General features: G+C 44.2%; 1 protein-coding gene across 1 annotated transcript in view; it reads left to right on the top strand.

Moving 5' to 3' along the window:
• The first annotated feature begins 21724 nt into the window (after positions 1–21724).
• Positions 21725–25281, top strand: part of C7H10orf90 (chromosome 7 C10orf90 homolog) — a 114375-nt gene continuing 110818 nt past the window's right edge. The window contains exon 1 of the mRNA XM_065408545.1: positions 21725–22049. Within this exon, the coding sequence (XP_065264617.1) occupies positions 21725–22049 (325 nt within the window). The remainder of the gene's footprint in view (positions 22050–25281) is intronic.

Raw genomic sequence — 25281 nt, 5'->3', positions numbered from 1 at the left:
TATAATTAAGCTCCTTATAACAATAGTCAGTACTCAGAATGTTGGGCCCCGGAGGATACTGGTGTAACAGAGTGCAAAGTATCTTCTTCTTCGAGTGATTGCTCCTGTGTATTCCACAGTAGGTGTGCGTGCTCGCCACGTGCACCGGTGCCGGAAGTTTTTCCCTTAGCAGTACCCGTACTGGGGGAGCACCGCTGCGACCCCTGGAGTGGCGCCTGTATATCGCGCTATAAGGGGAGCTACGGGCTCCCCCCACCCTCAGTTCCTTCTTGCCACCAGTGAAGGTAGTCGGAACTTTTGTGCTCCAGCTCTGCTGCAGCCCTTCTTCTCGACCTTAGTGGTACCGTGGTAGATTGTTCTTCAGTGGACAGAGCGGGCTCGGGGCATGCCCCGTGCCTCAGGCTTCAAGTCGCGCGACTCCTGTCGCCATTCTATGCCCAGGAGCGACCCCCACGCTGAGTGCCTTCACTGCCTGGGTGAGACTCACATCAGCGACCGTTGCAAGATCTGCAGGTCGTTCAAGCCAAGAACCAAGATGGAGAGAGACTTCAGACTTTGAGCTCTCCTGATGGAGTCGGCGCTGACTCCGACGCCGGTGTGCAGATTGGACTCGGCACCGGCCGCCGTGTTGTCAGTACGTAGCGAGGCCCCTTCGACCAGTTGGCGCCGCTCTCCTGACAAAAAGCAAGGGAAGAGCTCGGCCTCGCAACGCCGCCGCAATAAGGACAAGGGGGAGGCTGGTCCTGCGCTGGGCAGCTCTCGATCTCCCCCGGGCTCTGACTTGTGTGGAGCGGAGCAGCCCAGTACCGTCGACCCAGGCATCCCCACAGGTACAGATGCTGTCGACGCCGGAGGCGGTGCAGTCTGCGAAGGACATTATGTTCCTGCCCATTCCGAGCTCACAATCGGGTACGGGCCCTATGTCACGGGGCAAACCCCCTTTGGGTGCCCACCAGACCTCTCCGAGCAGCCACAGTTCCCGCTCTGAAGATCGCTTCCCGCACTGCTCGGCGTGCAGCGGCCGCTCTTCGGACAGCTCCCGGCCACCCTCGATGCCGGCCAGACTGTCCGGGCCGCCGTCGGGACGGGAGTCATGGGGACCCTCCACGCCGCCTGCCAGTGAGCAAAGGCACCGAGAGAGGCACCAGGAACGCTCACCAGCTAGACATGGGTACCAGAGCCGCTCTCGACGGGACAGATGTCGCCGCTCCCGTTCCAGCTCCCGCTCATCTCGGCGACACGCCAGAGGCTCCCCTCGGGGTACCTCGGCGTCAGGGCACCGAGCGTTGCGTCGCCATCACGCGTACCGAAGCAGTTCGTCGTGTGGATACCATTCATCGTCGTCGAGATCCCGGTCCCGAGGGAGATGACGCCACAGATGCGGCTCCTACTGCTCCCGCGGCACCGAGCGTTCTTCGGCGACCTTGGCCTTGGCACACGTCCACCCACCCTCGGCAAGCGCAGCTCCGCTGGGGCACATATTGCCATCCTGTGCTCAGCCGAACCAATGGCAAGGGACTCCGTGGCAAGGACAGTGGTGCCAGTGGGCACCTTGGCCATCGGTGCCAGCCCAAGCGGAGTCCCGTTCGGTCGCTGGAGCGTCCCGGGCTCCATTGGTCTCCTCTGGCCGCCCACAGGACAAGTCGGCGGGTCACGAGTCGGCGGACCCGCGCCAGGACTCTGACCTCGGTCTCGATGCCCCAGCACCAACCGAGGCACCCGGCTCCGTACGGGCCCTCTCTCCGGTATCGGACGACACCATAGCGGTGCCTCCACCATTGGTCCCACAGGAGGACTTCAAGGCGCACCAGGATCTGCTAAAGCGGGTGGCTTCCAACCTCCAGCTGCAGGCCGAGGAGATGGAGGGTCCGTCTGATTCCCTCTTTAACGTCCTGTCTCCCTCGGCACTGGGCCGCATGTCCCTGCCTCTGCACCAGGGTATTGCCAACATTTCAAACTCCTTGTGGCAAACTCCTGCCTCCTTGGGCCCTATCCCGAAAAAGGCCGAGAGGAAATACTTTGTGCCGGCAAAGGACCATGAATACCTGTATTCACACCCGGCACCCAACTTCCTCATTGTGGAATCGGTAAACCACAGAGAGCGTCAGGGCCAGCCCGTGCCCACCCCGCAAAACAAAGACGCCAGGAGACTGTACTCCTTTGGCCGAAAATTTTATTCGTCGGCTAGCTTCCAGCTTCGCGTAGCCAACCACCAGGCCCTACTGAGCAGGTACGACTTCAACCTGTGGGAGTCCCTGCCTAAATTTGAGCCCCTCCTCCCGGATCAGGACAGGAAGGACTTCAAGGCACTGGTGGAAGAGGGGTTGGCGACGGCAAAAGCGGCTCTGCAAGCGGCGTCCGATGTGGCGGACACGGCGGCCCGCTCAATGGCTTCCGCAATCACCATGCGCAGGGTGTAGTGGCTCTTGTTGTCCGGTCTGTTGACGGAAGCGCAATCACTGATGCAGGACCTCCCATTCGATGGCAAGGCGCTCTTTGCGGACCAGACGGACGTCAGGCTGCATGGGATGAAAGATTCCCGCACCACCTTGCAGACCTTGGGCCTCTATGTCCCTCCGGCTAAGGATAAGGCCAAATCGCTTCCGACGGCTCAGCCTGTGAGGAGCAGATATAAGCCCCCTTACAAAAGGCCCAGAGACCAGAAGCGTCGGTCTCAGAGGCAGTCCCGCTCTGCCCCGCAGCCTGGTCCCTCTAAGGGCAAGAGGCAGGGGAAGAGGCGGTTTTGACTATCTGCAGGGGGACACCGGGCCGGTTGCCAGGGAGACCCCCCGATTAATAAAGTTTGTGTTCTGCAACCGATTGTTTGCCTTCCTCAGGGCGTGGTCCCGCATAACTTTGGACCAATGGGTCCTCAGTACCATCTCCAAGGGTTACGTGTTGCAGTTCACCTCTCTCCCGCCAAATCACCCGCCATCCACGATGGCCCCGGGAGACCCGGATCATGTCCGCCTCCTGCGCCAGGAGGTGGACCGGTTGCTCCACCTAGGTGTGGTGGAAAGGGTACCGGCTCAGTTCCAGGGCAAAGGGTTCTACTCCCGATACTTCCTGATCCCAAAGGCGAAAGGGGGTCTCAGGCCTATTCTGGACCTGCGCGACCTGAACAGGTTCCTAACCCGTTCCAAGTTCCGCATGGTGTCCCTGGCCTCTATTATCCCCTCCCTGCACCCGGGGGACTGGTTCGCGGCCCTGGATCTCCAGGACGCGTACTTTCATGTCCATATTTTCGAGGGGCACAGACGCTTCCTCCATCTGTGGATGTACCACTACCAATTCACGGTCCTCCCTTTTGGCCTATCCACGGCTCCCAGGGTTTTCACAAAATGTATGTCTGTGGTGGCAGCGCTACCTCAGGTGGGAGGGTGTACAAATCTTTCCTTACCTGGACGACTGGCTCCTCAAGGGGGAGTCCCGTTTCGAGGTGGAGTCCCATGTAGGGCTGCTCCTCTTGACATGTGTGGATCTAGGCCTGGTCGTGAATGAGACCAAATCGACATTAGTGCCCATTCAGTGCATAGAGTTCATTGGGGCCCTGCTGGACTCCTCCAAGGCCACAGCCTCTCCCCCTGGACAGGTTTGAGACCCCAAGGGATCTCATCACCTCGGTCACAGCCTTCCTGGTGACCACGGCAAGGGCGTGTCTTCGGATTCTGGGACACATGGCAGCGTGCACTTACATGGTCCGCCATGCCAGGCTCTGTATGAGGCCCCTCCAGATATGGCTGGCCTCCCAGTTCTCCCAAGCTCAGGATGGTTTGGACAAGGTTCTCATGGTCCCATCCCCGATACTGGCATCCCTCCTATGGTGGTCCTGCCTGAGCAATATGTTGCAAGGGGTTCCCTTCAGGGAGACCAACCCATCCATAGACCTGATGTCCGATGCTTCGGACCTCGGCTGGGGAGCCCACACGGGGGACGTGCAAACCCAGGGAACTTGGTCGGCCCCAGACTTGCCCCTTCACATAAATGTCAAGGAGATCAGGGCAGTTCAGTTGGCGTGCGTGGCTTTCCTCACGCACCTCCGTGGCAAGGTGGTCAGAGTCCTCACGGACAACACCGCTGCCATGTATTATATCAACAGGCAAGGCGGGACTCGCTCCCTAGCCCTCTGCTGGGAAGCCCTGAACCTATGGGAGTTCTGTATAGCCCACGATATCTCCCTGCCGGCGGCTCACCTCCCAGGCATCCGCAATACGCAAGCGGACCGCCTCAGCAGGGTCTTCTCCCCCCAGTACGAGTGGTCACTCCACTCGGAGGTCACGCATCGGCTCTTCCGAGAGTGGGGAGCTCCCCAGATCAACCTGTTTGCAACCCGTCAGAACCAGCGTTGCCCCCGGTTCTGCTCCAGGGGAGGGGTGGGGGAAGGCGTGATCTCCGACGCGTTCCTCCTGAGCTGGTCAGACCAGCTCCTCTATGCCTTTCCCCCATTCCCCCTCATCACCAAGGTCCTTCAGAAGGTGAAAGCGGACGAAGCGAGGGCCCGCCAGCACTGGTATGGGCCCCTCCAATCCGCCCGGACCTCCTCTCCCAGGACGGGGGGTGCCTCCTTCACCCCAATCTGGCAGCGCTTCACCTGACAGCATGGCTGCTCCGTGGCTGAATGAGGAGGAGAATCAGTGTTCAGAGCAGGTAAGGCGAGTCCTCCTGGAAAGCAGGAAACCGTCCACGCGTCGGACATACGTGGCGAAGTGGTCCAGGTTCACCAGGTGGGCGAGTGAGTGGGGAGTGTCCCCCTCTGCCGCACCTCTCCAGTTTATCCTGGACTACCTCCTATCCCTCAGGGCCCAGGGACTGGCACCTGCCTCAGTCAGGGTGCACCTGGCGGCCATATCGGCCTTTCACCCGCCAGTGCAAGGCCACTCAATCTTCTTCCACTCGATGACCTCCCATTTCCTGAAGGGCCTTGACCGTTCGTTTCCGTATGCTAGTCCCTCCGTGCCGCAATGGGACCTCAACCTGGTCTTGTCCCGTCTCACGGGACCCCCCTTTGAACCACTGGCCACGTGTTCCTGGTCGCACCTCTCGTGGAAGGTGGCCTTCCTAGTGGCGATCATGTCGTCCCGACGTGTTTCGGAGCTCAGGGCCTTAACCTCAGAACCTCCCTATATGGTTTTCCATAAGGATAAAGTCCAGCTCTGCCCACACCCGACGTTCCTCCCGAAGGTGGTCTCCGCCTTCCATATGGAGCAGAGCATCTTCCTCCCAGTGCTCCGTCCTAAGCCCCACTCCTCTAATGAGGAATGCCGCCTCCACACACTCGATGTGCGTAGGGCGTTGGCTTTTTATCTGGATCGGACTAAGCCATTCCGGAAATCCTCCCAACTCTTTATTGCCTTGGCCAAACGGGCTAAGGGGCAACCCATCTCCACCCAGCGGCTTTCCCGCTGGATCACCTCGTGCATACGCACGTGTTATGATTTGGCAGGGATTCCCCCGCCACCGATTGTCAGGGCACACTATACGAGGGCTCAGGCCTCATCAGCTGCCTACGTCGCCCATGTCCCCATCCAGGACATTTGTAGGGTGGCCACGTGGGCCTCAGTTCACACTTTTACTTCGCATTACACGATCGTCTCCCAGTCTAGGGATGACGCCGGGTTCGGCAGGGCGGTACTTCGTCCCGAACCATCATGAACTCCTACCCACCTCCAACAGATATTGCTTGGAGTCACCTACTGTGGAATACACAGGAGCAATCACTCGAAGAAGAAAGGACAGTTACCTGTTCCGTAACTGGCGTTCTTCAAGATGTGTTGCTCCTGTCTATTCCACACCCCGCCCTCCTTCCCCTCTGTCGGAGTTGTCTGGCAAGAAGGAACCGAGGTTGGGGGGAGCCCGTAGCTCCCCTTATAGCGCGATAGACAGGCGCCACTCCAGGGGTCGCAGCGGTGCTCCCCCAGTACGGGTACTGCTAAGGGAAAAACTTTCGGCACCAGTGCACGTGGTGAGCACGCACACCTACTGTGGAATACACAGGAGCAACACATCTCGAAGAACGCCAGTTACGGAACAGGTAGTTGTCCTTTCCTGTTAAAAGTCAACAGCAATTTATGATCAGGTCAGAAGGAATTCATGATTTAAAAATCTCTGGTGGTACTTGAATAGCAGAAAAAGAAACAAATGTGGAAGACTGATGCTTCAAATGGAATGTTAGCAGTTGTATTGGTTGCGCAGTTTTGTATCCCCAACCACACACTATAGTTGACCTTTACACATTTCCTGGCACATAGGCAGTGATGTATTAAAGACTCTGTTGGAATTGCAAGCTGTCACTTCAACAGTGTGTGTTTGCGGGAGGAGAGAAGGGAAGGTCCTGGTCCTGCTTGCAGGCTAGGAGACTCTGTAGTGAATTGTGTGATCAGCAGTTAGTCTGGACTCTGGAAAGAATCAGCCTAAAGATGCCTTAGGGAGCAGCCTGCTTTGTCTCTTTCTGTTTTTGATTACTGTGTATTATTGTTTTGGAATCTAAGAATAAAGTAGAGTTTCTCTGTAACCTTCCAGCATGATTTTTATTTAACTTTTCTCTGTATACGCTGTGGACATAACATAGACCCCACATAAGAATCTACAAATATAATTATTTGATTAAAAATTAACTCCTGAAGGGCCTTGTCGTACAATTTCTCACATCAGAGTTCAATGCTTCCAATGGAATTACTTCTGGTAGAAAGCTCATGCTCAGTAGTAAGTGTTTTTAGGATCAGGCATAAAGATAAGTGCCTTCTTTATAAATGCAATAAGAGGTTTTATTTTACTAATATGATCTAAAAAGATTCTCGTTTGCTTGTTGCTGGAGTTACTTTGTGTTTTTCTCAGCCAGTATGAGTAGATAGGTGACTTCTGGATATTGCCTCTTTGTACTTTCCCCCCCCATCACAAGCATATCCTTGAAATAATTTAGTGAAGTTACCTACCCTGTGCCAAGAACGTAGAAAGCATAGTCAAAATTTTGTTTCACATAATAAATAATCAGATCTGTTGTTATGCAGAGTTGTTGGAAAATTTTGGTGGTGAGAGCTAATTGGTTTTATCAATACACACTGCATCCACAATAATACTTAACTTTCTGTGTCTCCTCTAGGTACGTATGGCCTCCATCAGAGAGTATTTGAGCACTTCCCAAAGTTGTTAAAAATAGAAGGACAAATAGCCATCTCTCCCATCTTTCCAGCCTGTGGGCAAAGCAGCCTGATTATTTTGCAGTTTTTGTGTGTAGGTGTGTTGTCGGTCTGTCATGTGTGAGATTGACAAATTTATTGGGGGAAAGCTAAGTCAAAGAGATGGGTTTTGCATTAAATGATTAATGTGATGAGGTCATTGGTCATTCTTATCTGTTCTGGTACTGAGTTCCGTTGTCATCGTGCGGTTCCTGTCAGCGTTCTGTCTCCTGTGCTCACAAGCCTCTCTGGAGTCTGTAGAACTCGTATAAAGAAAAAGGCAGCACAAGTTAGCTGGTAAGATAAAACGCTCCTTTAAAGATGTGGTTCATGTTTATTGCATAATGACGAGAAAAAAGTACAGTAATTAATATTAACAACTGAAAGAAGATTATAGCAAAAATCCCCTATTACCAGTTTCTCTAATCCACCTATAATAGTGTACCAAGCTATCACTGAAGCACTTAAACCTTAAAAAGCTTTAGTAAGAACCAGAAGGCAATTGTCTGCTCCAGTATCTCAGAGGAGTGAATGTGGACATAATCCAACTACTGTCTCTTACTCTTTCCTTCTAATATTTCTTCCATCCCTTGGACAGCTTGACAATCTTATAATTTTGGCTTCCAAAACATGATAGTTTGGCTATCTACTAAGGCTCATGAAATCCACTGTATAGTTTTTGTGGGAGCTCTTATAAGGAGACAGCTGAGTGTAAGGGCCTTCTTACCATTGAGGCCAATGGGAGTTTTGCTCCAATGGGAACAGAATCAGGCACAAATTAAGCAGCTGTGTATTTTTTTCGGGCAAAAAGCATATTCTCTTTTTTGTTTTTAGTTATAGATTTATATTAGATATACATGTATATCTATCAATATACAAATGCATGCATGAATATAATATACTGGGGGTAGATCATCAATGAGTCTATGACAGTTTACATCAGCAGATGATTTGCACCTCTATATTAGAGCATATTTTCAATATTCTAAAATGGTGATAAGTAACAATAGTTTGGTTGTATTTTTATGTAATTCCTCTGCAGTTTGTCTTCAAAAAAATTGAATGATGTAGATCTGATTCCCACTAGTTTGCATTACTTTTTCTGAATATCGGAGACGGTGAAGCTCTAGTAAACTAATTAATTTTATTCAATTTTGACATACTGCTTAAATCAGCTTAGAAATGCCACAGCTGAATAAACCCATCTAAAAGTTTATGATTGCTTCCTTTTGAAGGACCTGGTCACATGCCAACAGCAACTGAAACAGCACACTGAAAAGAACCACTTAATTAAATAACTGTTATAAAAGCTGGCAATGGTAAAATGTGTAACATTCCTGATGATATTTTTAAAAATGATAAAATGAAGGGGTTTTTCACTTATATATTTTAAGGAGCATGGTTGTGATTAAATAGTTAAGGTTGTAAAACAGATTCTATTCTAGCCCAGACTTGAGCACACCTTTAACTTTTGCAAAAATATCTGTTCATCCTTAATATTTACATACTCTAGGTCCTAATTTTGCAAACAGTTAAGGATTGCACATATGTGTAAACTTAATCGTGTTTATCTGTTTGCAAGATTAGGGCCTTAGTCATGTTCCAATAGAAATTTGTTTTGACAGTGGGAGTGGGACATTTCAGGTTAATTAAGAAGGATGTTTTCAGATTGCTTGTGTTTAGAAAAACTGAAGGGACTCAATTCTCCTCTCACTTTCTTTGGTGTAAATCAAGAGTAACACCATTGAACATAATGGAATTACACTGGGACAAAAGTAATGTGAGAGGGGAATCAGGCCTCAAGTTTTTAACTTTTTGATGACTGGTCTAGGGTTGGTGTGTGTGTGTGTGTGTGTGAGTGTGTGTGTGTGTGTGTGTGTGTGTCCCAGCACAACTCATGAAGAGATTGGTCAAAAGACTTCAAACATATTTTACACATTTATTCTCAAAGTAAACCAGTGTCTATGTCTAATTTTACTTTTTTTTTTTGGAGTTCCTTTTTCATTTATTGCTTTCTTAATTTTTCACCAATATTTTAAATTCTAGTCAGTGTTTGTGTAGAGCATTAATTCTGTGTTTATTCCTGCTGAATTTGCAAGGCCCACAAGTGCAGTCTGTGGGCTTTCTGATCTCTGTGCTGACTACTGTAGAGTTTAATGACTGCTGTGGACAAAGATGCAGCCATTAGAAGGTACAGAGCTCCTAAATTCTGTATTCAGCACTATGATGTTATTAATCTCCAGTGCAGTGCAACAAAGCTTATAAACTTTGTAATATAACCACCAGTCTTCTAAGCTTAAGTATGACCACTCCTGAGCCGTGTGTTAATATTTCATAGTATAAATAAACATATACATCCACCTTTGTACACAATTTTCTGACCTGTGCTCTGTATAGTTCAGCCACACCCAAGGAACTTCTTCTAACTTTCCTACATCCTCCTTAAGTCTGCCTCGCTACGCTTAACCACATATCCCCATCTACCATAAACCACCTCTATCCCACAGAAAAAATGTGCTTGTTACTGCGCCTACTACTTAGTGACTAGAGACCCTTCCACTCCTTATTCTCCTATTATGGGCAGCAGCTCACATCTTACACTTGCACACTGTCACTGCTACCACTTATCATCCCACTTTGAGATGAGTGCCTAGTGTACCCCATTCACACTCCCCATTATTGTTCAGGCAAGAAATTCACTTCTATCACATCTAATTTTCTTACATGGGACAAAATTTTGCTCTTGATTACACCTACTGAAATTATAATATGTATTGGGTGATTGGGCTGCTTGATCTAACCTCTAATTTCTTTGACTTTGAAAAATATAGAGAGACATCCTCCACCCACGCCCCATGCAGACATCTAAATTAGCCATATAGGAGTGGGAATAGCATTTGCATTATCATCTAAATCACGGTTTTGTTTTCCTAAATCTTAGCACATAATCTTGTCAGCCAACCTAATTGACCTGTTTTAGGTTTTAATTTACCTCAGACCTCTCATTCATTTGAACTCCCTGGGAAGCTACATCCTGCCTAGCATCATTTGCAATATCAGACAGATCTTTATCTCCTAGTTGCATTCCCCCCTTTGAATTATTTGAAGAGATCAGTGATTTCTCAGCTGACCAGGCAAAAGGGATATGCATTTTTAGTGAAGGTTAGTTTTCATAAGTTTGTATCAGGGTAATAATGTAATTAGTAGAGTTGGGAAATAGGATCATGGCCAAAGGGAACTGTGAAACTTCATACAGTGAATGATGGAGTTACTCCTTGTAGACAATTGTTCTTGGTCATATAGGTTGTCATGCCTGTACATTTCACTTAACATAAAGCACAGTATCAGCAGGGGTGAAAGTAACTTAAAGGACTTACCAGTATGCCGGAGTCCTGAGCAGGGGGCGTGGCCTCAACTGGAAGAGGTGTGGCCTCAACCAGAAGAGGCGGGGCCTTTAAATACCCGGGCCTTTTAAATCGCTGATGGAGCCCTGCTGCCGCTACCCTGCAGCTCTGACAGCGGAGCCCTGCCGCCACTACCCCAGGGCTCCAGCAGCCGGGCTCAGGCAGCAATTTAAAGGGCTGGGGCTCTGGCTGCTGCAGGGAGCCCTGGGCCCTTTAAATCGCCAGCCTGGGGAAGCCGGTCCGATCCAGCATGGCATACTGGCTCTTGTCGGTATGCCATACCGGACTGGACTGGCTTACTTTCACCTCTGAGTATCAGCAAATGACAAAGCAATCTAAGTATTCACCAAAGAGATGCATAGTATTTTACAAGGCAAGCAAAGACAGGATGAAATACTGGTCCCATTAAAGTCTGTGGGAATTTTGCCATCGGCATCAATGTGGTCAAGATTTCTTCCAGAGTCTTGAAGAGTTTACAATCCAAACAGACTGGGGGAAATGCAACAGAGAAAGATAAATGGAACAGTGGTTCTCAACCTGCGGCCCGTTGGCCGCTTGCTGCCCAATCAGCATAGAGCTGCAGCCCATGTGACATCCTCAAGGCCATACAGGTAGTATTGGATGCAGCCCACAACGGTAAACCAGTTGAGAACCACAAAGTAACGTTATGGGGTTGCTCAGGCACATCATGTTAGCTTACTGGTTTTTTCCCCCAGTTTTAAATGTATTAGAAGCTCTAACGATTAACTAAGAACAGGAAGAACTGAAAATACTGAGGTAATGTTATTTAGTTATCAAAGACAATTGAAAATTTTAAAAGGCATCTATGGTACTTTCCTCTTGCTCTGTCTTGCTTGCTGCCATATAGTTATTTTTTCAGAAGTAATGGCAGACTTTCACAGGCTGAGGAGTTGTGTGTTGGTGTGTGTATGAATATCTGTTTCTGAATGAATGAACTAGATTTATTGATCAGTGCTGTGGAGAGGCCAGTTTCCTTAGAATCAACTGGGAAATTTTACAAACATTTTAAGACCTGATCTCAAATTCACCAGTTTAATGCCATTGATGTCAGTTACTCTTGACTTATATTGATATGTGAGAACTGAATCCAGCCCTAAAAACGTGGCATCACATTTCAGTGATCTACTCTATTAGCACACATTCATTTTCTGAGTTCCAATTTCTAAAATGTAACTAGGGATGACCACCTTGTGATCTGGGTGCTTAGTCTATAAACTAAATCACAATAATTCAAAAAGATGGTCCATAAACAGTAGCCTTATAAAAAAGATAGGGATGGTCGGGTAGAGGAAGATGGGCTTTTCACCGTTCCTAGAAGGCATACTGGGAAGACCAGGGGCCTAGCAGTGAGTTCCAAACCTGAGGGTCTCTCACAGAGGATGTCCTGTTGTCTCATTCTTGACTGTGGCGCTACGTCATGGGGAATGTCTTTCTCTCTCTCTCTCTCTCTCTCTCTCTCTCTCTCTCTCTCTCTCTCTCTCTCTCTCTCTCTCTCTCTCATTGTTTACCCTGCAATATACAGTAGATGTATTGGTTACACAGCATTTCAGCAGGGACATCCAAAATAGCCAACTCTGGTTTAGAGTGGAATTACACCAAAGGTGTATTTGAGTATGGATTTTAAATGGAAAAACTGCACGTTTCAGCATCAAATTATACACTATCCTTGTTACGCAGTGACAAGGAGATGACCTAGTACTCCAGAGCTAATTGGTTTTATTGAACAGTGTAAGAACATTACCAAAAGACAGCTTGCTAATGCTACTACTTGTGGTTCTCTGAAGTTCCTGGGACAGATTATTATTATTCTTTGTATTGCAGAAGCTTTGTTGTGCTAGGTACTGTACAAACACATAATAAGATGGTGCCTGCCCCAAATAATTTACAATCTAAGTAAATGCTGAGACAACAGGTGACTACAACCATATGACAAGGAGAGAACAAGGTAGCAATGAGACTATGATGATTAGTGTTTAACACTGTGCAGGAGTTCAGACTAGATGATCACGATTGTCCCTTCTGAGCTTAAAGTCTATGAGTGGGATAAGCAACAGTCACAGGATACTAGTTGCCTAACCATTGTCAAATGTTTTTTAGGAGTCATGGCAGAGGTGAGTTTTAAGGAAGGATTTGAAAGAAGAAAATTAGGTGGCTTTGCCTAATGCTCCATGCAGCCATAATGGCTGGCCTGGGAAGGTCAACAAGGCCAACAACAAAGGTGCTTGTTGGAAAATATGGCAGTGAAGGCTGGCACTCTTGGCAGACTGGATGGAGGAATAAACACTTCAGTAGCATACGAGAGATGATAGAAAAGGTGGAAATAGGCCATGAAGGGCCTTTAAATGAAGACCAGTAGTTTGTTTGATGCTGCAGAAAAGGGGGAGCCAATGGAGAAGTGATGTGGATGAAGTGAGGAGCTAGAAAAACAATCATTGTAGCAGCAAGGATATAAATGGGGCAGGAAGAGATTTCTCAAGGTCAGAGAGGAGGAGGTTGCGGTAGCCAAGACACAAGATGATGAGGGCCTGGCGAGCAATTTAGCTGTGTAGATGTAGAGGAAAGATCAGATCTATCTTAGAGGAGATATGCAGGGAGAAGCAGCAAGATAAAGACATGGACTAAATTCTATGGAGCTACACCAAATTATGCCAATTTGATTATATGGCCCCTCTCTTCACAAACTCTGCTCTTGGTGCTACTGCGAAGCAGTGGTCTTTGGCAAGCAATATATTAGACAAGCTCATTTATTGAAGAGATTGTATATTTATATCCATTCCCATAATTTTCATTTGCATGTTTAAAATTTTTTTATGGTAACGTTCCTTGGTTGACATGTTTCCACTGTAATGCAAATTAGAAAATTTAAGTTGAGGGTAAACAAATATTGTTTGTTAATAAACACAGGGATGCTGCAAAGATCAACCTGTGTCCCATGTCCAGAGGTTGTGGTATTTATGCGGTGCTGTCAGCTACCGTATATATATTTTATTTAAGTGCTATGAGCACAATTAAAAACAAATATTTACTAGGCAATGAAATAGCTCACGTTAAATTGTAAGGGCTTCAGGAGAGAACTAATTTAATAAATACAGGCCATTTCAAGTGCATTGTCAGTTTAGACAATAAATATTGACTCGACGTATTTTTCTGTTTATTATGGGAACTAAAATGAGGCAAAAAGCAAATGCTTCTCCTTTGTACAAATTGCTCTTGAACACAATCATTAAGCAGTAGGCGTGTCTGTTTATACAAAATAGTTATTCTGTTTAGCTTGATCTCTATGTCACAGATTCCTGGTAATACAGAAAATGATTAATAAATACCCTTTTCTGCTAAATTAAGGTGAAGAATTTACAGAGTGCATCTATTTTTAATTCCTCAAAATTAGGAAGGATACAATTCTTTGTAAGTTTTAAATACCCTTTGCACCAGGGCCCTGCCTGAATAAAGAGATTCCCTATTAACATAATTTATTGTAACTTTGATGAACCTTCCAGGGTGATTTTGTGTCTTTTTAGGTCCCAGTCCTGCAATTGAAACAAATGGGACTTTCCATGACCATAGGGATCTGTATTAGTGAATCTGGTTGCAAACCTTTAATATCAAATGCTGCGTTATAACAATGACATTCATGCTGCAATATACTTAAGGTTATATCATTTTTTCCAGTGAAACCTTTCTGTCAGCCAAGATGATTAGTAATTGTATTAAGATAGCATCTAGGAACCTCAAACAAGGATCAGCGCCCCATAGTACCAGCTAGGTGCTGTAGATACATGTAGCAGAGAGACAGTCCCTGTCCCAGAGCCCTCAAAATCTAAATGACAGACCAGATGCAATAAGTGGGTGAAACGAACAAAGAAGATTTAGAGTGAAATCCTGTCCTCAATTAAGTCAACGGCAAAATGCCGATTGATTTCAGTGGGGCCAGGATTTCACCGGTATTATACAAGATCTAGGGGAACATCATTGGTAGTCAAAACTGAAATAAACTAATCTGCCAATTTTTAAATTACAAGAATATGAAAGAAAGATATTTTGTAATTTCAGATTTTTTTGCATTCCTTTAAAAATGGGGAAAAAGCCAAGAAATTTGGGAGAAAACATCTAAATGAAGTTTAAAAAAGTAGTTTTCATGGAGAATCAGAGAGAACATTGTGGGACAATAGCTGTTAAATTGTTGAGGGCAAATAGCATTTGGATCAACTCCCTTTCCCTGTGTGCAAGCTTTCCACTGATGTTTTACTGTAACATTGTTGCTGGTGACTTTTCAGCAATAGAAATGCCAAATTGTAAAGCCAGAACAATTACTAAAATTTTGGTTCAACTGATGACAACTTGAGAAACTGCACCATCTTTTAGATACTTATAGGAAGTGGAAATTTGAGCCCCACTCCTACAAACAGCAAGTCGGGATCCATGCAGAGATCATCTGAAATCAAAGAGGTTTGATATGGATGCAGGGGTCTGTGCTAGTAAAGTCAGTTACCAGACTGTGGCCTAAATGAGTGTGGCTTAGAAAGTGCTGGGTCCTCTCATCTCCCATTAACTTCCATTGTAACTGAAAATGCTCAGCACCTTGTAAAATCTTCTCCTAATAAGGAAAGATAGAAGGTTAATTATACTGTAAGTGAATATTTAGTTGCTTTATTTAATGCATAGAAAAAATAAGCCAGTGTACTATACCCTTAGCCCATTTATCTGTACTGCTGCAACTATCTGTGTCTGTCTTTGCAACCTACCTTAAGGTTATTTTTTTCTCATTGTACTGATTTATACAATGCATGAATTATATGTATCAAACAATGGAGCAGAAATAAGACAAATGCAAAAAAAACTAAACAAAGGGTTTTATTGTATTAATGTGTAGGCAAAGCTACTTGCTTAATGGATCTTTTGAAAGTACCTATAAACATATTACACAGAAAAACACGTGTTAAAAGAACATTATTAAGTCTGTAAAATCAAGCACTCAAAAGTTAAGAAATGCCAGCATTAAGGTTGCTTCTGCAGATGGAATCTTCAGGGACTTTAGCTGCTAATCTGCAGCAAGTTTCTACTGGCCACATGTGAACTGACTTTTTCAAAGGCTTATGACTTGGCTAAAGTTTGGCTGACTTTTACCAGGGAGAGCAAAAGGCACATACCTGGCACAACAGCGACCCCATGCCAAATTTCAAGTACTTGCTCCAGAGCATGGGGGCACTAGAGCTTCTGAAGGAAATAGTTTCCAGAATTTTTAAACTTGGGCAAAATGATGGTTCTTTTGCTAAACTCATTCTTAGAAACAGCTGAGCCAGTTTGGGTGAAATTTCCCCCCCCAAAATTCAACCTAAGGCAGCCACGTGACATGGAAAACTTCAGCTCAAAGGCTTAAAGTTTGGCAAAGTTATAAGCAATTGAAAACAGAGTCTTATAATAGGAATTATCATACCAGTCCCCAAGGTGATGCTACTAAACCCATCTATCATCTATCCAAAAGAGGCTTTGCACTCTAGGGGGTAAATAACTTGTTGCTGCAAAAATTATGTATCAATATATGTAAGTGTAGGCACAGCCAGTGAGCCTGTTGGGGGATACAGCCCCTTTAAGCATGGGGGTTAGTGGGAACTGTAGTCTCCAGAATAGGCACAGGTTGATAGCAATGAGCTGACAGAGTCATGTGTCTGCCTGTTGGAAACTCTATAAAGGAATGCTGTTGACTCGGTCTTGTGAAGTTGAGTGTTCAGGTAAGACCCTGAAGGAAGCCCCTCGATGGGGACCAGGTAGGACACCCTGGAAGGGTGTGTCCTCTCCTTTTCTAGCTTGGAAAAAGATGGAAATACCTCTGCTGGCTAGAATCAAGTATTCTGAGTTTCTTTGCTCTTGCTTTGAATCCTTTTGTAGTAAACCAGATCTGAGCAAAGAGCCTTGGACTGAACTACAGTTTGGGCTTTATTTTATCTTCCTTGGGTGGTGTATCTGCCCCCAGCTTACAAAATAATGTATCAAAATGTGCCCCCTAAATGTGCAAAATGTTTAGGCAAGACACAAACCAACAAAAGCTTGGAAGTTCAATTAAATGCTGCCATTCTAGGCTTAAGACGTGCTCCTGAGTTAATGGCTCGAGTTAAGGAATCAGCATTATCTTTGAATTTTCTAGCTTTTGTCATTTGTTTCACAGCTTGACATTTTAAAAATACTTTGTTTTTTTCTGGTATTTTAAAAATACAAATGGGAAACAATGTCACAGTAGAATGCATAACCCCATTGTAAATCAAGGCTTTGCACTGCTACTGATCTACAAAGCCTTAAAGGGATACGCCTATACTATCTCACTACCACAACTCATCACAGTATCTATAAACAGCTAGTTTGTGATACTGAAGCTCCCTTAGTCAAGGACCTGAGGGAACTGTTGGTAGGTTCTTCTCAGCAATGAGTCCATGGCTTTGTCAAAGAACCAGAGAAGTAAAGGGGAAAAAACAGGCCACACACTGAAAGACAGCTAGCAATGATGGGTAAACCAGAGGGTAGGATGGAGAATTGATTGATTGACTTGCTGTCTACATCTCACTGATTTTCTGCAATTGAACTACAGCAACTAGATACTATAGTGATAGCTACTTTGAAGATGCCAGTAGACATTCGGTCCCGGATCTCCTTACTCCCAATCCTGTTTTGTAGTCAAATTATCACCCTTTCTCTCCATAAATACAAAATATATTTTCTCTAGGTACTATTATATAAAATATATATTTAACTATGAAAAATCTGAAACATGTACAAACCGTTTCAAATTCTATGCTATAATTTAATATGTTCTAGATATACTGTATATACTCATTCATAAGCCAAATTTTTTTAGTAAAAAAGAGAAGCACCAGAGAAGGGGGGCAGCTTATGAAAGGGTATAGAGAGGGAGAGGTGGAACACAGCCCCTCCCCCCAACAGAGGGAGCAAAGAGAGGCAGCACAACCAGAAGGGAAGAGGTGGGGCCAGAGTCTCTCCGCTTCTGGTCACGCTTCTCTCCCCCGAGCCTCCGAAGCAGCTGCAGCTCCGGGGCTGGCAGGCTGCAGCTGTGCCGTTCGGCCCTGCCCCCCCAGAGCAGGCTGTGGTCACGCCGCCAGAGCACGCTGTGGCCATGCCGCCCGGCCCAGCCCGCTGGAACATGCTGCGGCCGCGCTGCCCGGTCTGGCCCACCAGAGCAGGTTGCGGCGGCGCTGCCCAGCCTGCTGGAGCAGCTCCAGCCAGGTCAGAGACATCCTCCCCTGGTCTTCCCAGATAAGGTGGGAAGGGATAGGATGGGGAGAGTGTGGGGGTCCCGGGCTAGGGGTGGGGTCATGTGGGGGTTGGTCACAGGGGTTACTCCCCTAACTCCCAGCTTCTCCTCCCCCAAAAATTTCCCCACCAGTTGGTGTCCCGGCCCGTCAGGGTAAGCAGCTGGTGCGCCGGGACACTTTGTTTACTTAGGTTTACCTCCGTGCCTGCAGACGCTCAAGGTAAAAAAACCATCTCGGCCCACCAGCGGCTTATCCTGATGGCCCGGGAGCCAAAGTTTGCTGACCCCTGAATTATAGGGTCGGCTTATGAACGGGTTATACATTTTTTTCCATTTTTACTTATCCATCTTGGGGGAGTCGGCTTATAAACGAATCGGCTTATGATTGAGTATATACGGTACTCTAGAAGTAAATATATATATATATGGGTTACAATTTTAATATGGTAAAACTGAAGTATGTGGATTTTGGTGATTGATACATTTGTACAAATATAATTTATGAACTATACAGTATAAAACTACATATCTTTGCTTTGCACTGAATACTGTCTCTTTGATCTTAGCGAAATCCTTGGTGGGGGTAGCATTTTTGTGACCCTTTCAGTATAGAATTATAGAATTGTAGGACTGGAAGGGACCCCGAGAGGTCATCCAGTCCAGTCCCCTGCACTCATGGTAGGGGATCTAGATCATGCCTGATAGATGTTTCTCTAACCTACTTTTAAAAATCTCCAATCATGGAGATTCCACAACTTCCTAGGCAACTTATTCCAGTGCTTAACCACCCTGACAGTTAAGACGTTTTTCCTAATGTATAACCTAAATTGTCTTGCTGAAATTTAAGCCCATTGCTTCTTGTCCTATCCTCAGAGATAAAGAAGAACAATTTTTCTCCCTCCTCCTTGTAACAACCTTTTATGTACTTGAAAACTGTTATCATGTCACCCCTCAGTCTTCTCTTCTCCAGACTAAACAAATCCAATTTTTTTCAATCTTTCCTCATAGGTCATGTTTTCTAGACCTTTAATCATTTTTGTTCCTCTTCTCTGGACTTTTTACAGTTTGTCCACATCTTTCCTGAAATGTGGCACCCAGAACTGGAAACAACACTCCAGTTGAGGCCTAATCAACACGCAGTAGAGCAGAAGAATTACTTCTCGTGTCTTGCTTACAACACTCCTGCTGATATATCCCAGAATGATGTTTGCTTTTTTTGCAACAGTGTTACACTGTTCACTCATATTTAGCTTGTGATGCACTATGACCCCCAGACCCCTTTCTGCAGTACTTCTTCCTAGGCAGTCATTTCCCATTTTGTATGTGTGCAATTGATTGTTCCTTCCTAAATGGAGTACTTTGCATTTGTCCTTATTGAATTTCATCCTATTTACTTCAGACCATTTTTCCAGTTTGTCCAGATCATTTTGAATTTTAATCCTATCCTCCAAAGCACTTCCAACCCCTCCCAGCTTGATATTGTCCGCAAACTTTATAAGTGTACTCTGTGCCATTTTCTAAATCACTGATGAAGATATTGAACAGAACCGGACCCATAACTGATCACTGTGAGACCCCATGCCCTTCCAGCATGACTGTGAACTACTGATAACTACTCTCTGGGTATGGTTTTCCAACCATTTATGCACCCACCTTACAGTAGCTCCATGTAGGTCACATTTCTCTTGTTTATTACAAGGTCATCTGAGATAGTATCAAAAGCCTCACTAAAGTCAAGATATACCAAATCTACTCCTTCCTACCTATCCAGAAGGCTTGTTACCCTGTTGAAGAAAGCTATTAGGTTGGTTTGATGTGATTTGTTCTTGACAAATTAATGCTGACTGTTACTTATCACCTTATTATCTTCTAGGTGTTTGCAAATTGATTGCTTAATTATTTACTCCATTATCTTTCCGGGTTCTGAAGTTAAGCTGACTGGTCTGTAATTCCTCGGATTGTCCTTATTTCCTTTTTTATAGACAGGCACTATATTTGCCCATTTCCAATCCTCTGGAATCACTCCCATCTTCCATGACTTTTTGAAGATAATTGCTAATGGCTCAGATACCTCCTCAGTCAGCTCCTTGAGTATTCTAGGATGTATTCCATCAAGCCCTGGTGCCTTGAAGACATCTAATTTATCTAAGTAATTTTTAATTTGTTCTTTCCCTATTTTAGCCGCTGATCCAACCTCATTTTCACTAGCATTCACTATGTTAGATGTCCAATTGCTGCTAACCTTTTGGGGGAAACTAGAACAAAAAAGTCATTTAGCACTTCTGCCATTTACACATTTTATGTTATTGTTCCCCCGCCCCCTTGAATAATGGGCCTACTCTGTCCTTGGTCTTCCTCTTGCTTCCAGTGTAATTATAGAATATTTTCTTGCAGGGCCACCCAGAGGATTCAGGGGGCCTGGGGCAAAGCAATTTCGGGGGCCCCTTCCATAAAAAAAAGTTGCAATACTATAGAATACTATATTCTCGGGGGGGCCCTGCGGGGCCCGGGGCCTGGGGCAAATTGCCCCACTTGCCCCCCCCCTCTGGGCGGCCATGTTTTCTTGTTACCCTTTGTGTCTCTAGCTAGTTGAATCTCATTTTGTGACTTGGCCTTTTGAATTTTGTCCCTACATACTTGTGTTATTTGTGTATATTCATCCTTTGAAATTTGACCTAGTTTCCACTTTTTGTAGGATTCCTTTTTGAGTTTCAGACCATTGAAGATCTCCTGGCTAAGCCAGGGTGGTCTCTTGCCATACTGCCTATCTTTCCTACACAGTGGGATAGTTTGCTCTTGTGCCCTTAATAATGTCTCTTTGAGAAACTGCCAACTCTCTTGAAACGTTTCCCCCCCTAGACTTGCTTTCCATGAGATCTTACCTACAAACTCCTTTAGTTTGCTAATATGAGTTCTGATAGGAAGGAAAACATTTGTGAGTATACCATAGGTTAATCCTGTGTCATCCTGTTTGTTTAAAATCTTGTAGAGAAGGTACCAGTCTGAATAAATAATGTAGTGACAATAATACAATAGTTGCAATGTAAAGAATTAGCTATTGAACTGTCAACAGCACTAGTGGCAGTAAAAGATGACGTCCTCAGAGCAATGGGTATAGGGGCCATATCATAATGCGAATGCTACTCAACATCTCTGCAGCTTTCAAACACAATAAAGCAGAAGCTGCTGCTGACCCACATATTATATAGGTGAAGTAGACGGATTACATTGCAATTTCCCTAATCAGTCTCTTGAACAGGACCCAGAGAGCAGTGATAGGAACTTCTCTTGTTTACTGGAATGATTGACAAACATCAATGTTAGTATTATTTTATCACTGACATTTTAGATGAAAACGAAATTGTCAAAATGGAATAAATGACCTCCAAAATATCACTTTTTGAAAGCTGATATTTTTCTTTGCAGTTTTTTTCACTCATTTACATTAAGAACTGGAAGATTTTGAAAACAAGTGTTATCTAACAGACCAAGAGATCATTAGAGAAACATGTGCAAGCATTATGCCTCTAGATCTGTTCTTAACTTTGCTCAAGAAGGCACTCAGAAACAAAGAACACCAGCTTAAATATTAAAGTCAAGAAAATGAAACATTCATGTGCTGCAGCCAGATATTGTTGCTGTAGCTGAATGTACCAGCGCCTGCCTGAATAAGGTTGGAAATGCACTGACAATGTATATGTTGTCAATAAAGCCTGCATTTAGAGACACAAATACTAACTAATCAGACTAAATAAATCAGCAGACCCAGGTTTTATCTTCACAGATAACCCTCATTAATCCAGTGAGCTTTTTTTGAAGACAAAAGAAGAAATGAATCGCTTCATTTGTGTTGCTTGAATGGAATGCTAATGATGGGAGGTGAAAATCCATTAATTATTCATGCCTGTCGACTGAGAAGGCAGATCCTGGCTTTTCCTGTTACCATTGCAACAAGTGGCCGCTGGCCTAGTCAGAACAAGGCCATAAAACATTTCAACAGAAACAGACTAGAGATCACAAGTATGCCTTCTGGAGAAAGGAAACCCATGTTTCTGAACTGTACAGAACACATTCAGATGGATTTAAAAGCTAAACCTTATTCAAAATGGACCCAGGAAACCAAGCCTTTTTTGTCTCAAATTTACTTTACCATAAACAACTCCTCTTTGGAGAAAGAATGTTGCTTTGGTAAGTTTGTACAAGTTGAGCTTTTCCAAATTAGTTGGAAACTGTTGTATATTTCATGGCAAATGTAATGTGCAATGTTTTTCTGTGTCTTGCGAAGGAATGTTGAATAGCTTTCCTTGTTTTTATTTTAAAATAGATTTTAAAAAGCATAAAAATGATAATACTGATGACTCACAATTCTGCACATTGTTTTAACCCTAGAAAAGATGTAACAGTAATTGTCTTTAAAAGTTAAAATCAAAACTTCTAAAAATTGGTCTGCATTGTAAATTTCCCCTGACAGACAAATCCTAATAAGATTTAAACAAAAAATAAATCTTTGATCCAATATCTGGTTTCTTGCAAGCAAAAGAAAGACTCATGTAACACAGTATCAAACTGGAGAGGCCAAAAGAAATCAGAATAGTACTCCACAGAAGGTGTTTTGGTTCTCTGCTTTAAGTTGCATATTTATGTACACCTTGTATTGTTGCTGCTTTGTGCAGTAAAACACATTTTTGATTCATCTGGGAATAGAAATAGAGAACAGTGTAACATTCTTATAGATTACATAAACTATACTGATGTAGCATAAATTAGTTGAAAGCAAAGTTAGTAATGAATTTTATTTTTCTAAGTAAAGAAATGACAGATGCTGTGCATGTAAAACACGTAACAGTGGGGAAGCAGTGTTTGGCGTCTGTTTCCATTACCGTAAGGAAGAAAAGCATCTGAAAGTTTTTATTTGTTAGTCAACACCACTACAACTGTAACATTTTCCATAGTCTTAATTGAGCAATGAAAAAAATCTCAGTATTTAAAATAGTATTTACGTTATTCCAATAGAACTCACAAGTCAACTCACTAAGTAGAATTTTTCATAATAAAAAGAATTGGAAATAATCAGTGTCTAAGATGAGAGGCCAAAATGTTATTAACTTTGTCTTGTGAAAATATTGATTGTTTTGGTGCATATTCTGCTTTTGATGTACTTTGCCATACCTGTCAAAATGAAGAAAATAATCTTCTTATTTCATGTCCAGAAGAATCATATTTATAAGAGTTGAAAAGAGCAGATATCTGCATGTATTAAGGCAATGTACTAAGGCAATTTGCTAGGTAAATTGTATGCAAAAAGTGATGAAAATAAGGATATGTAGACAGACAGAGCTACACAAATATGGGGTATGATCTTGCAACTCCTACTCATAGGAGTGTTCACATAAGTTGACTAATTGTCTTCAACAGAGTTACTCACATCAGTAAGAATTGTAGCAGAGGGCCTATGTTTTACCAGAAAATAACTGACTGTCTTATGTGGCTGTTGTGCAAGGTAATTTGAGCAGCAGGGTTTTTTAATTATGTGTTTAAATGCCTTAAAGTGTTATGATTAAATTAGAGTTTACAGAATGTCTTTTTTTTTAAAGTACAAAAAAGAAAAATGGAACAATATATTAGATGTGTCAGTAACAAGGTACAAGAAGCACATGATTTATTGTAGCGATGTGCTACCAGTGGAACAGCACTACTCACCTTAATTTATTTTATTTGTAAAAGAGATTAATTTTCAGTACATGAAGCATGCAAACTTTGCCTTGCTTTACACTGGTGTGGGTGCATCATTTAGCATAGAGAACACCATGACACCATCTCAAGCTACTTTAAGCACTGGGCTATAACACAGGTAGAATTGGTGTCTCTCCCCAATGAAATATAATGACTCCATGCCTGCCAAAGACTTCATAGTTATTAGTGGAAATGGAACTCAGGAACTTCTGTGCCAGAAACACAGGTTCCAATCACTTGGGCTAAACGAAAGAGTCTATTAGCTGTATTAGTACTAGGGCTTATATCAAATTGTGGACTGGAGCTGTTGGCCTGCATTAGTGATGATATGGAGCCACGTTGACCCATGGGAAGCTCAGGGAAAAGTGGTGCCTTCGGGGGTGCAGCCGCTCACTGATCTCTCCAGAGTCCCAGAGGTGTGGTAACACTGCACCATCCCTCTGAAACAAACTTGCTTCTTTGTCCATGAAACGATACAGAGAGGAGGCCTACAGCCTTCCCTTTGGGGTTGAATAAACCCCCCAGGGGTGCATGGTGACTAAGGGTATAGTTGCACTACAGCAGCACAACTGCAGCTTTGCTGCTATAGTGTAGACACCTGCTATAGCGATGGAAGAGGTTTTTCTCTCACTGTAGTAAATCTACTCACTCCAGAAGTGGTAGCTAGGTCAATGGAAGAATTCTTCTGTCAACCTAGCAGTGTCTACCCGAGAGCTGAGGCTGGCTTAGCTATGTCTCATGGGGTGTGACTTTTTCATACCCCTAAGCAATATAGCTAAGTCAACCTAAATTTTAGGTGTAGACTGGTGCTAAGATTGCTCTGTCTCAGACCTGGATGCGCAAAGAGACGCAAGTTTCCATATGCACTTGTAACCTATCCCATGGTGTACTGGTGCTTATATACACTGCAGGTAGGTAACTAGAGCAGATTTGATCACATACACTTGAGGAGGTGTGCCATTCCATCCAGCAGAGGGCTGGGGAACACATACACTCTCTGTGCACTAACCAGTAAACATTACAATGGGAGATTGTGAAAATTCATCATTGAGAAACTCTGTATGATGATAACAATAACAAACAGTCCTAGACACTCTTGGTACCCTCGACCTGTATGGTAGCAGTGATAATAGAGCTGTTGCTGCTGAAATGTAAACATGCCAATAGTTGCAGTGATAAAACATTAACATTGTGGAAACATTCTCCTGTGTACTTTAAAAGGACAAGAACAAAATGGAAGAGCAATACTATGAATATCATAAAACCATAGTGCTGGATGATAATGTATCATTTGCAGATGGTATGAAACACCGGTTGGCTTTTGTAATGGTGTTTGCATTAGATAGCAAACAACAGCTTGACTAATTCTCTAATTTTTGATCTGTTACATGAAAATAATTCTCTTGTTTGCTAAGTGCTGAGTTTTATTATATTATTTTTACCCATTCATGCTGATTTGTTGCATCCTTGTCTTCTAGCGTTCCTTATTTCTCTTTGCCTCAATTTGTTTAAAAATTTTAAAATAAAACAAAGGAATAGTTTTAAATTTTTGCAATAAATCAGTAAGGATAATGATGTGAGTAAAGAAGTTTACCAGGGGAATTTGATATCAAGTATTTCCTCAATTGCTATAGGGTTCAATCCTGCAGCTCTCCCACTGGAGGTCACCAGAATTATGTGTAGAACC

This window comes from Emys orbicularis, chromosome 7 (genome assembly GCF_028017835.1).
Source record: "Emys orbicularis isolate rEmyOrb1 chromosome 7, rEmyOrb1.hap1, whole genome shotgun sequence".
Lineage (NCBI taxonomy): Eukaryota > Metazoa > Chordata > Testudines > Emydidae > Emys > Emys orbicularis.
Note: the sequence above shows the minus strand (reverse complement) of the source record. Positions and strands in the feature narration are given on the sequence as shown.